This window comes from Corvus moneduloides, chromosome 2, assembly GCF_009650955.1.
Source record: "Corvus moneduloides isolate bCorMon1 chromosome 2, bCorMon1.pri, whole genome shotgun sequence".
NCBI lineage: Eukaryota > Metazoa > Chordata > Aves > Passeriformes > Corvidae > Corvus > Corvus moneduloides.
Genome location: NC_045477.1, coordinates 89,052,753 through 89,066,222, shown reverse-complemented (window position 1 = coordinate 89,066,222; position 13,470 = coordinate 89,052,753). Strand labels below are relative to the sequence as shown.

General features: G+C 36.7%; 1 protein-coding gene across 3 annotated transcripts in view; it reads right to left on the bottom strand.

The window, feature by feature from the left end:
- HERC2 (HECT and RLD domain containing E3 ubiquitin protein ligase 2) overlaps positions 1-13,470 on the bottom strand; it is a 112,241-nt gene that overhangs the window by 79,278 nt on the left and 19,493 nt on the right. For 2 of the 3 annotated variants that reach the window (XM_032100276.1, XM_032100277.1), the window contains exons 5-10: positions 5,280-5,499; positions 3,542-3,642; positions 2,619-2,775; positions 1,709-1,819; positions 1,216-1,387; positions 459-632 (exon numbers count right to left, since the gene is read on the bottom strand). In XM_032100276.1, coding sequence (XP_031956167.1) covers positions 459-632; positions 1,216-1,387; positions 1,709-1,819; positions 2,619-2,775; positions 3,542-3,642; positions 5,280-5,499 — 935 coding nt within the window. The remainder of the gene's footprint in view (positions 1-458; positions 633-1,215; positions 1,388-1,708; positions 1,820-2,618; positions 2,776-3,541; positions 3,643-5,279; positions 5,500-13,470) is intronic. The other variant, XM_032100278.1, reaches the window with a different exon arrangement.

Genomic DNA, 13,470 nt, shown 5'->3' with positions numbered 1-13,470 from the left:
CCAAAAAGAAGGACTTGCATGCATCATATTCAGGTCAGTCCGGTATTAAATGAGCTATAAATATCTACTGTAAGAGATTCAGAGATTCTTCAACTTGGAAAGTTGGCATTTACTTTTTTCTTTATTTTTTTAGTACGTCAGACCCCCAACATTTGTAAAGTCTGGTCTTGCGAATTTACTCTGAGAAACACAAGGAACAGCTCAAAGTATGGCAGAATTAGCCATAGTGTGGTAAGACAGAATGGTTCATAAACCATAAAATTGCACTCCAAGGCCGACTGAAAAAGGGCTGGTGTAATAAAAGTTACCCATGTAAGACGAATTTCAGAACTCAAGGTTATGTTGTGAAAATCAGAAAGGAATTTGAAGAATCTTAAGAGCTGTTTTCCTTGCATTCTGAAATTCAGTTATGCTTTCAGGGAAAACATCCTACTGTATTTGATATTGCAAACAATTACCTTATGAGATGTAGGAGAGCTACACTGTGGAGGCATACATGGGGTGGCAAGGCGGTCTAAATGGGCCATGATCACCACAGCTGTTTGTCTCAGATCAATCGCCAGCTCATTGTCCTGTGGCAAAGTCAGATACCTCAGAAAACTTTCATTTGGACTTAGAGGGTAAGTCAGAAGCTGGAAAAGAGAAAAGAGGAGTCAGAAAAGCATTCAAGGTGTATCTATGAGACTACACATAGAGACACACAATAAAGTTTAGACAAGATGACTATCTGCACAAGTGTAAGAGAAAATGAATTAACTCTGCACATCCTCTTTTTACATCAGAGAAAAATCTGAAACATGCATGTTGAGAAAATAGTCAGTGTATATAATAGAAAGTTACAAGCATGATAAAATTGATTTATTATGTTTTATCAACCCCTTTAATATTCACTAAGAGTTACATTTCAATTAATTTTAAACACAGAATAAAAACAATCCAAATATGCAGAAAACTTACTTAGCCACATCTAACTTCATTATCCCAACAGCATTAACTGTGAAACAATGCTTACCTCTAACCATGCTGTGATATTCTTTCCCCTACCTCAAGAAACTCAAATGTTCACATGAAAACCAAACAACCGTGGTGTACATAGATTTTACATGGAAAACACCACTCCCGGTTTTGTTTGGATAATTTTACGATTATTTTAGCCAGGCAAATGAAATTTGATTCCAACATAATGCCCCTATCAAATAATCCAAGAATAAGTACCTGAATCTCTTCCTCAGTATTGGGCATGTCTTTATTACATATTATACTCTGAAATCTTTGTAGCAAAGGTAGAAGGGGTGCACTTGTTCCCTGTGCAGATCGCTCATTGTCCGTTTCCCTCGTCCCGTTATCCCAAAGTTGAAGCAGCAACATAACTGCAGACAACATTTGGCTGCAAGAGGGAATCAATATTTTCTATTAATAAGCATCCCTAGAAACACTGGGTTACGTTATCCATACAATTCCCTTTCTACATTTGGAAGTTTAGCAAAATCAGATGTCAGGGCTTTGTGTTTTAAACATATTAGCAAAATATAAAAAATGGATTTTGCAATCTAGATAGTATTAGGTATCAATCACCATTGCTTTAGTGAAAAGGTCCATATGCTTTGAACCACAATTAGTACATTAAACCCAAATCCATGAAAACTGAAGACTGTCAGCCCATTCCAACGGACAGCGATGGTTAAAAATCAGTGTTCATGCTTCTCACCTTAGTGTACCCCTCTGCACTGCCAGTTCAAGCAATATGGCAAGTGCCAAGTGTTGGTCTTGCAAAGGAATGTTTCCTGGCCCCTTGGTACTGGGAGCTCCATGCACATCTCTATTTAAAAGTCAAACAATATACATTAACTAATAGAAAATAATACATAATTGCTTATCAAAAGCATCTACAGCACCCCAAGAACCACTAAACTTACAGAAAAATACTGAAGTGGTGATGAAAACAGCTGAGAAGAAAAGCCCACACATTCCACTGGATCAAGTTTTAGAGTAACAGCTAGGCTTTAAATATGCCCCAAGTTCTGCTATCTATCAACAGTTCTATTAAACTTGCTAAGAATATGAAACACATATTTTATATGTGAAATTCAAATATGATTTTTATGTTTTATGATATTCACCTTAAGGATGTAGTTCCAGTATTGAAAAGAATTTCTAGTAACTACTGTAAAAAGGTAACCTGAAGCCTACTTAAATAACAGTGAAGAGCAGGGGACTGTTCCAAGTCCAGTGTTAGTGTATTTTCCCTCATGCACAGAAATCTGTATTATTTTACTGTACTTAATTAAGAGTGCACGTATACAATATTACCAAAGCATTCTTCTGCTTTGGTAATAATATTATTATTAATTACTTTTACATTAGTAAAACAATTTTTTGGGTAAGTCTTCATGCAGTGATTGAGGATATTCCAATTCAGATTTTTCTTAAGCAGCTAAAATCATTAAATCATATTTAAAGAGCATCATTTCAATAGTTCATTAATTTTTCGCTTGCTTGTATAACAACATTAGAAAAGGAAGGAAATCTTTCCAATATTCTATAAATCATTATGTTTATACCACGGGCTTCTGAGAGATGCAAGCTTGCCATTTAAGAGCTGAAAAAAAGAAACTTACCCAGTCACAACAGACCTTAGGAATTTAGTAGCTCTTTCTACCACTTCCAGCCACACAGAAGATACAGTCCCTTCATCAAAAAGGGATGCCTCTGGTAGAGCTCGCAGTGCATCAAGTGATTCCTGTAACAATTCACTGCACAAGTCTGCATCTTCACCTAAGGAACACAGCAAGAGAAGTTAAATTCCTATCTTTACAAAAGTTAGAGAAATTGTTGTACACAACATTTTGCGGAGCTTTTTTTCAACACAAGATACAAGTTACTTCCTACAGACAAAGTTCTCAATTTTCACATGAATATTTGACCACAGCATTCTGAAGAAATCTTCACCAAAAAAAAAAATAAAATTCAGAAAGGTGAAAACCCAAACCAGCTCGCTCATTCCACTATGCAGCCACTGAGAAAAGAGGTGAACTAGGGCTGGCTGGACAGAGTAAGCCCACACCTGCCATCTGACCAAACAGTGCAGACTGAGACAGGCAGGTTTAGTGGCACAGGGGACAATTCTGCCAACCTCTGCAATTTGACAATTGCTGACAAGTACACAAACTAAACACAAGCTTCACACTCAAAACTTTTTCTAAGCTGCTAGTATCATGTAATAATACAGTGGCTTGACCTTGTCTGAAGAATAAATCCAACTTTTCTGAAATCGAGCATTAAAAATACATGCTTTTCATGAAATCCCAACTTACCTTCCTAAGCATAAAACATCCCAGAAAAACATAACATTGATACTGGCTTGGGTGGCTTTGATCAGCAACAACATTGTTGGGCACAGTATCACATAAACGCAATTATGCAAATCTATCATTTATAAACTTATAGTTCTATGCAAATATTTAACACACACACAGGCTTTTTACTAAGTCAACTGGCTTCAAATGAAAAATATATTCAATATGCTCAAGAGCAGACCTACCTGACCTCCAGGCTCTACGAAGGAAAGCAAATGCAAATGAAAGTGCTGCTCGGGATCCAACGCGTGCAAGTCCTTCTACACCTTTGCCAACAGGTCTTGAGCTAAAAAAAAATTATGTATGAATAGTTTCAATAACTCTATAGAATAATAATATATATTTATGTTACACTTATTTTGTATAACTTACATATTCAACAATTTTATAATTTAGCCATATGCAGGCACATACAATTACACAATTTTTATTTGTAAAGAAGCATAACTGTATCTTGAGAAACAAGGTGGACAACATCAAAACATCAGCAACCAAAGTTCAACCACTTCAAAGAACCAATTCAACGTCCAATATCAAAAAGCTTCACAGAGAAAAATATAAACCAGACTGGCATAATAGGCTGCCACCAAAAAAATGCCCATAGTTACTCAAAGCAAAATTATGATGCTTTACTAAAGATATGCAAACATAAGGTAATTCATGTACTAATTATTTACTCGGGAAGTCTGTATTTTTAGCTAGTTTGGACTGCATAAACTAAGCTTACAGACTTTTTAAAATTAATCTTTAATTATTGATAATTAATTCCACCCATTTTTTCACTTCTTATCTTTCTATTCAAGTGTCAATGCTACAAATCTCTCTTTGCAATTTCTGTACTTGTGTGGTTAAGGAAGACAGATAGCTTCAACTTTTGGCAATATCCACTGGACTTACATTCATTTCTGTTAACTTCTCTTTTCACGCAGACAATCACACTATTTTAAGTAAGCTCCCCTTTGTAGTCAGCAACAGGAGATGCCCTACTGCTTCCAACACTGAACCACCAAGTCTATTTTGGTATGTTGTGAGATTACAAAGAAAGTGAACTGCTTAGGACTTTTTCAAGAAATTATACTTGCATTTTTAGCAATCTGATAACTTAAAGATATCAGTGCTCTTTTTAATCAGAACTGAAAAAAAATTTCAAGAGAACAGTCTATTCAAAGAAAGACATCCTTGTCAGAACTCCAATTCCATAATAGCTAGTTGTGATATCTTACTTACATTCTCTTTTCATATCTGAAGGTAGAGACAACCTAACAAAAATTTCCCAAGCCAGATTGCTTGCTCTGTCAGACAGCTACTGAACACTTTCTTTAATGCCTTATCTAATCGATTTTTCTATTTTTAGGTCTAGATAGCTATCCAGACATGAAAAGTAATCAGATAATTCCTTGTTCAGTTCCTTCTCTTGAAATAGTTCCCTATAAAATGCACAATTACATCATTTCTCACCCAAGCCAAGGTTCTGTGTTCTGCTTTTATGTATTTGTATTTTTTAATTTATGTGCTTTAACTGAGCAACTATTGACAAAAATACATTAATGTTATTGAAATTATGTAATTTCCATTAGCATCATTTCTGAAATAGACTTCCCCATACTTTCTAGCTGAGTAGAACAAAAGAAATACTTCAATAAATGCATACTTATACCTCAAAGTTTAATATCTACAGCAATGTATTACAATAAAAACCTACTAGTACAGAGACACTGTAAGAAAGCACCAGGCAAGGAGGAGGACTGATGGCAGATAACACCACTTAATATGGTAAAGCCATCTTAAGAAATAAGAAGTTTCTTTACCGTTAATGTTTCACAAGGAGGAATAAATCACATTAAGCTCTCACAGACATAGAAAGGTTGATAACCTTTCTATGACTTTTCTAATGGATTAACTTGTTCATGGAAGTGTTACTACCTTTTCTTATCCACAGCAGGCAGAGGAACGCTACTGCTTTTCCACTTTACTTTGACGTTCTCCTGAAGAACTGCTCTGTTCAAAGCAATGAAGTATCGTTCCAGGATAACCAGCCTCTGCTTTAGCCTCATAGCTGAAAGAGCTGTTGTTGCAGTTTGTGTGGCCAGAGCTTGCTGTTCCTTCACTAGTACATGAAGGCACTCCTTCAATTCATTCACATCTGAGAATCAAAGACAGATATCATTTTATGGGCATTCATCTTTGTTATATCCAGTACCAAGAAAAATAAAGACCACTTGAAAACCGTAAACTGACCAGAAGTCTGAACCCCCTGTGAAACTCCCTGTTTCTATACTGAATGCACACGGTATAACATAAATACAATCAAACACGTGTTTAGACAAAGGTTATCATCAAAACTGCTTTTGTCTAAACATATCTAAACCTTCATATTTCATGTCTGAAATTAAAACATCACAGAAAATATTTATGCACTCCAAAAAAACAAGTTAGACAGCAAATCCTTATCATCATCCAACCTCAGAATCTGACTTCTCTTAAGTGCAGGCAACTCCCTTGCAAGTCCCCACAAGAATATGCTTTCATTTTGCACCCAATACACATTATCTTAAGTTTCTCAGAAGTCATAAAACAACTCTCAGAAGCTCTAGGATCACTGCAAAGAGCTGCTACGCTTCTGAAACAAATAATGTCAGAAATTTAAGATGCTTTCAAGTACTATTAGCAAATAAAACATCTGACTTATGTACCAGTGCTAGAATATTAATTTTCCCTTTCTTTCACCAGAGTAAGGATGCACCAGCCCAAAGTCCTAGTAATCTAATAACAGATGGTAAAGTACAGTGTTAAAAACAACAACACAAAACCACTCTAAAACAAAAATTTGGAAACTGTATTTTTATATACTCTGTAGCTTTAATTCCTAGGACAAATATCAACAAAGTACATTCCTAAAGGGGTTCTTTTCTGTCCCTTCATTAACAGTCTGATCACTGAGCCACCCCACTCTGCTTTGCACTGCATTACTACACTTGTCCCTAAGCCAACCACAGCTTGCCTGGCAGCTACACAGAAGTACCTTTGTTTTAAATGACACCTGACTAAGGAGTATGAAAAAAACATGTCTGCATATATGTAAGAAACAGCTTGTGAGAAGACACTTCAAAAAAAACCAAAACAAAACAACCCCAAAACTATACAAAACCAACACAAAACTAACATATTTTTTGGAACAAGTGCCTCCAAACTAGAAATTTTGGACACACATTTATGGTAGTCTCTATGGTCAAAAATTTTATCTAAGGAGGTATAAAACCTTTTTTGCAGCTGTAACTGTAAAAAGTATTTCAAAGTTTTGTCCCCACTTTGCAACGCATCTTTGTGTTCCCAGGAAAGAATTCAAGCAACCCTCTCTGCCACTGGATCACGTTGCATAGTCACTTAAGGTTTGCTGTCAGCCATCACCCCAGGCTGTTTTCAACATTGCTACTCACATTTCACCATTTCATAATGCGTTAGATTCTTTTTCCTGAGGCAATTCACATCTTTCCACCTGACTACGAGGGACTTAATTTTTCAACAAGAAAGATTAGATTAAAAACTGTTCCTTGCAGTCTAGATGAAAGCAATAGCAGCAATTATACATGCTGACTCAAACTACAAGAAATCTGGCAAAACCAACAAGAAATTTGACAAAAAGCCACACCATCCTTTATTTTAGCTCCACAAAATTTCCCAAAGAACTCTGTAGCACAGAGCAAAAACACACAAAAAAAACCCAAAAACCATCTAGCAGCGCATACTTCAGAGTACCACAACAGAACATAGTCAATATTGACATCCCAGTTTCATGATCCCTCTAAGCAAACCATCCAAAGACATAAAAATCAGGACTTTTCTCCTCCCTTCCTGAACACTAAAGTCCTATCAACCTCCACATACCACCAGGCTACAACACCGAAATACAAAATCACCATGCTCTCTTCTTCACAAAGAGACTTTGCTTAACACTGTTGGTTTTGACTAATAATTTTATCCTGCAGATTCATTTCCCAAATTATGGTCTCATACATCCATAGGAAAAGCAAAGAAATAGTCAATGAAGAAAAGAGAAGGCACTTTAACACATTTGGGGAAGAGAGTCCATGTTTGGTGCTACAGAAAACAAGCACTGGACAATAGACTCAGCAGTCTGTCGAGTAATACAGAACTACAGCATTCATCCTTCATTCCTGCCTGGCAAGTTACTCAATTGTGGAAACCCTCTAAAATTGTTTCTGAGAGTTAAAGACTTAGCTGAAAAAGCCCTTCATTTCAAAACACGACACTTATGAAACATCCATCATGGGGACTACAAGAAAGAAATACTTAGGACAAGCAGAGACCACCTAACCACCAATCCTCTAGCAATTACTTTACAGAGAACTTTCCCTGAAAGTCTGCAACTGCATTCCTTTCAAACCACTTTTGATCAGCCACAATGACATCCAGGTGTTACATAAATTAAGCAAGATTAAATTTCTTGTCAGCAGAATTGCCTTGTTAAGGTTTAGGGTTTGACATGTTTCAATCATCTCAGACCTAGGGGGAGGTTAAGAAAGCTGGGGGAGAAGGATGTGCCTTCACAATTACAAAAGGCTACAATTTTAGGAAGGCTTTCTACCAAAATTAAATAATTCTGCTCATAAATACTTTATACAAACTTCCTTAGTATTTCAAGAATGCAAAACAAAGTTCATATACGAAGTGTAGTAAAGGCTGGAACAGGTTATAGTATCCTTGTAACTCAGACATCTAAAAACTGAACCAAGGACTATCTTGTTTTATTAAAAGTAACACTATTTAAGTGAGATACATCTATACACTTCCTCACTTTAAATCTTCTCTTATTCCATAAGTAAATTTATCTTTACAAAAAATTTAGTTAATCTTTCAAAATATTTAAATCCATCTGGGAATCAACATGGTGAAACTCATTTCAATAAACCCTCAAACCTGCACAACACTTGTTACTGATGAACTGAACTGTCTAATGAGAGAATAGCTTATTAATAGTAACGATTCAAATTTCATCTGAGAAGGTTACAGGGAACTCTAAACAAAACTGTTCACAGGTCACTTCACCAGGCCTTGATGCTCACCATCCATTGCAATGCTATGCTTTGCCAGTTATTCTGTGAAGGGTGGAGACATTATTTACCTAATCTGCACCTGCACTGTAGGAGTTGGAGTCACACCACACCAGTTTAAATTCTCAGACCACCATAAGCAGAATACTTGTTAACTGGCAGCTACAGTCAGGTATGTTTCTGGATGCAGTAGAGATAGGTAAGGGTTTTACCCTCTTCTGTTAAAATTTATCACATCTCTCCCTCCCCTCAGCGAACAATGCAACTATGCATCTTCACTTCTTAATTCCTCCAGCCCAGAGTTCTCCACATTAGAAGGAAAAACACTGGAATTGTTTAATCCAGCCTATTTGACAGAACAGCGCTAAGAAGTGACATGTTATTTAGATATTTGAGCAAAACAGGGGACAAAACAAGCAGCTGAAGACAGCAGCTTCTTAAACCATCTCAGCCACAGCCAGAACACTAACCTGCCATGAGCCTAAGATAGGTAGCATGTCCAAAGGCATGTTTGCTCCTGTTTTAGCAGCACAAAGAAATAACTTAACATGCTTTGTGGTTTCTTAACATTCATTTCATTAGCTCTTTTAGGGAATGCCACAGGCTTCTGACAGGTAAATTAGACACCTTAAAAATGCCAATACCAGACTGAAGTATTTCAAGGTTGACTAATAAACTTTAGTAACAGCAAATATAGATGTTGGAGTGTGGAGAGATTTCAGACTTGGAAACACATTTCAAGCAGAATTTGGCATGAAACTACTGTTATAATGAGTACACATTCCTGTCACCAGCAGAACTAATGTGCTCTAATTTCCTAGAGAATTTTATATTTTGTCTTCTCTTTCCCTTTCCACTACACACTACTTCCATTGGACGAAGAGGAGATAAAGGATGCAGTTGGCTTGGCTTAACAGGCTTCTAATGACCCTTCAAACCTCTAGAATGAGCAAATTCAAAAATTAGAGGGAAGGACAAAAATGCAATCACATACACATGATTTCCTTCAGAAACAAAACCATAATAGGCTTTCAATGTTATTTTATACCAACAAAGAATATAATGCCTAAAGGGCATTTAGCTTTTAGCTTTCTGCTGTCTGCTCCCCTGTTCAAAAGATGAACAACATCAGACTTCAACTTATTAGTACTCAGCAGGAGAAATATTGATCAGCTGCATGTGCATTCAGAATGCAACTCATTTTGTGGCTGGGCACAGGAGGACAGTGAAGGGTCTGGAGGGGAAGCCTTAAGAAAAGCAGCTGAGGACACTTGGTTTGTTCAGCCTGGAGGAGACTGAGAGGAGGCCTCATTGTGGTTTTCAACATCTTTGTGAAGGGAAGTGGAGGGGCAAGTACCAGTCCTTCACTCTTGTGACCAGCGACAAGACTCACAGATATGGCGTGCAGCTGGGTCAGGGGAGGTTTATGCTGGATATCAGGAAAAAGTTTCTCACTCAGAAAGTGGTTGGGCACTGGAACTGCTCCCCAGGGAAGTGGTCACAGCACCAGCCTGAGTTCAAGAAGCATTTGGACAATGCTCTCAGGCACATGGTGTGACTATTGAGGTGTCCTGGGAAGGACCCAGCGTTGGACTCGATGATCCTCATGGGTCCTTTCCAACTCAGCGTATTCTATGATTCTCTAATTTTCAAAGTTTTAGATCATCAGTACAACTTGCTTGAATTGATGCTCTAGTACTCATGAACAGAACAAAATAGCAGGCATTTGAATTCCTGTGTGTGGGTAAAGATACATACAAACACATACACTCCTTAAGGGCATAAACAGCAACCAAACATATCTGGAGCTGGACAAGTGGTTTCAAGCTGTGGTGGAAGGAACAGGGTAGAATGATGATGCAAAGGCAAAAAAAGTAAAAGAAAATACAGGGATGAAGGAGCTCTGAGAAAAACAGGGGAGGTCAAATTTCATCCTTTGACTCAGCATTCCTAAATCTAAACTTGAAAGTATGGGTCAAGAAATTCGATAAAAGCTGAAAATATCACAACAATGAAGGCTAAAAGGTTTTTTCAGTGTCATGACTACATTTTAATTACTTCTGTACACAATGTAAATTTAGACTTAATCATGCAATTAAAAGCCCCTTACAGGATATAAGTTCTGCCTATCTCCTCTCACAACACAAATGCAGGAATACAAGTGCACTTGGTAATGACAGGCATCTCAACAAGCTCACTGAAGTCACATGATTAATTTTAGTCTTGCCTCTTCAGTAGTGCCTATAAAGCATTTGATGCAATCAGCTGTACTAACAATATCAGAAAAATAAGATGCAACACTGTCTGTGAACAGTTTGATTCAATACAGCCAACCTTAAGCATATTATAACTAAGAAAAAGAAGCCCAAGAAGATGAAATACTGCTCTATTTTCTGTAGGCTTTGAACAAACTTCAAAGGGTTTCCTCTTTTTTTTCCCCATACCTAGAGCTGAACATCTGGACTTCAGATCACATAAGTGGTTAAAACCTAAATATCTTCAGAAAAGAAAACTGATGAAGGTAGTAAACCAGGATTTTTAGGAAGAATCAGAGGAACTGCTTTATCAATGTACTGGTATGAATACAATAGGCAGAAGATGTTTTAAGGGAGTATTCATGTCAAAAAATGGATAGCTCAACAGTGGTATCATGAAAGAGCTGAATACGAAATGGAAGAACACTAAAATGCAAAAGAGAAAGAAAAAAAAAAACACCTTAAAGTCAAATAATGACTTACACATCTATTTATTATTATCTTATGTATTCTTACAGTACTTGGAATAGTAAGACCCTTACCAAAAAAAAAAAAAGAAAAAAAGAAATAAACTGATGTTTTTGCCCTATTCTGACAGCACAGTCATCTCAGCGTAAATGAGACCTAGAGAAAGCATTTTGCTTCGCTGAACTCGTGCCACGATGACAAAACAAGCATGAAGCTGAGGGATACATAAAGTACTATTTCTCAACACTTTTAATGAACAGGTTTTTCTCTGTGCTCTCACAATCCCTTAGCCCTCATGGGGGAGGGGTGTCACAAGGCCCACTGACCTAGATTAGCCTGTTGAAGTTCAACACCAAGATCCTCCACACTTGGCAAACTAAGATTGTATTACAGCACTTCTAAAACATGGATATACAGTGTCTAATATCTAGTTACTATTTTCATAATGTAAGGCTGTAAATCATTAAACTCAGGAGAAATACTTCAGTGTATTGACCTGAGACACTGACTTTAAATGCCTCTTCAGTTCTATTTGTAACATAACTTCAAATCTCCATCTCCAAATTATACCCTACTTGTAAAGGAATATAAACCATAAATGAAGACATAGTAAGTCTTTAATTCTTACTTGATCAGCAATGACATATTTAAGAAACAATTCTCCTTTTTAAAATTTCCTTCATGGTTTTGATAAGGAAATGTTTAAAAGTTTATTTTCCTGAAGGATAACAGAAGAAATGCTTAAAACAGTTCTCATTTTATGAAACATTAACAGAAAGCGTCAAAATGGAACTGATTCTGTATAGTTTTTTCAAAATTAATTACCAAGCCACAAAAACTAGGATGGCTCAAAAGACAGCTGTTAGCTATATTTCTGAAAAATGCAAAACAAAAATTAACAAGGTAACCTACAATCATGAACAAAAGCCACATTTGCAGTTTATTTATACAATATAAACGGCAAGTGTATTCATAGCACCATTTAAGGATTTCTGTCACAGCTAGGTGACACAAACAAGCACAAATGGTAACAGAGACCAAGGAATACGAATTTAATTCTTCAAATTATAAAGTCTTCAAAGTTATTTCTAGAATAAGAACCCATACATGCAGCAATAAACCATACTATATATAAGCACTGAAAGTAACTATAAGACAGTAAGCTATTTCTTTCTGAAAATTCCAAACACACATACATCTTTTTTTTTTCTGAAAAAACACTTTCTCAATTTTTTAAAAAATAATTGAAGGGTGAGCTTAAAGGCCAAGTCTTGTCCCAAACACTTTGGTCACCTGGAAGAAATTTGGTAAGATACTTGACATTTAGATTATCATTTTGTAAAATAGTTTTATTTTACTTTTCAGCAAGACACATTAAATAAGAATATAAAACATAAATAATGTGACCTTCAGCTCACATCTCTTCAACACATTCAATTCTCGCTCCCTCTTCCACGGTAGTGGCAATTCTTATCATTCCTAATATACTGCAAGATTCTGCCCCACTACCTGAGTGACAGCAAATCCATCTGTCCTCCTGTCCTTAAGGAAAGGGAGCAAGCAGGCTGGCACAGAGCAGAGGACAGCAGACTGGCAGCTGACCTGTGGCTCAACAGAAACAAGTATCTCCCCTAGCAAACACAGCTACACAGATGCAGATTCTGGCACTGAAGAGATAATACTTTTCCCAGGGATATTCAAGTGCTTCTGGGTGAGGGGAAAGGACAAGTGGCACAACAGATGTCTCTGAAGTTTGTACATGCCAACATCGGAATCAGGCAACATCATGTACCAGGAACTGTAAAATAAACTACTGAACTGAGGCTTCTTCTGATCTGCTATTTTTAAACATGGACAATTTTAGACAATGAACTGCTGCTCTACAGTAACAAACAGCCACAAACTTCAGCTGGCTTCAGTATCAAAAGTAGTATTTCACAGACCCCTACATGAAGATGTGAAAACACAAACTGCTTTTCCACTGCTACCACTGGTGCAATTACTGTCAGCAAAGGTCAGGACAAACAGTTAACTGAACCAACCATTTCAACCTTCCTCCCATGATTCACACAAACCTATCTACCAGACCATGAAACCAAAGAGAAAAATCACCTATTAAATCATTACTGCCTGCAGAAAATCCAGGCTTCAGAAACTAAGCAATTTTTTTATAATGTCTGCAACTGAAAAGAAATATTCTGAAACATTGGAACTTTTCACTGTGTAACTTCATTTATTCCAAGTCAGTCCGTCATTCCTTCAAGCAGCCTGAAAGGGGCAAATTGACTCTTCGAGTCAAGAGTCTAATTAAATCTGAAA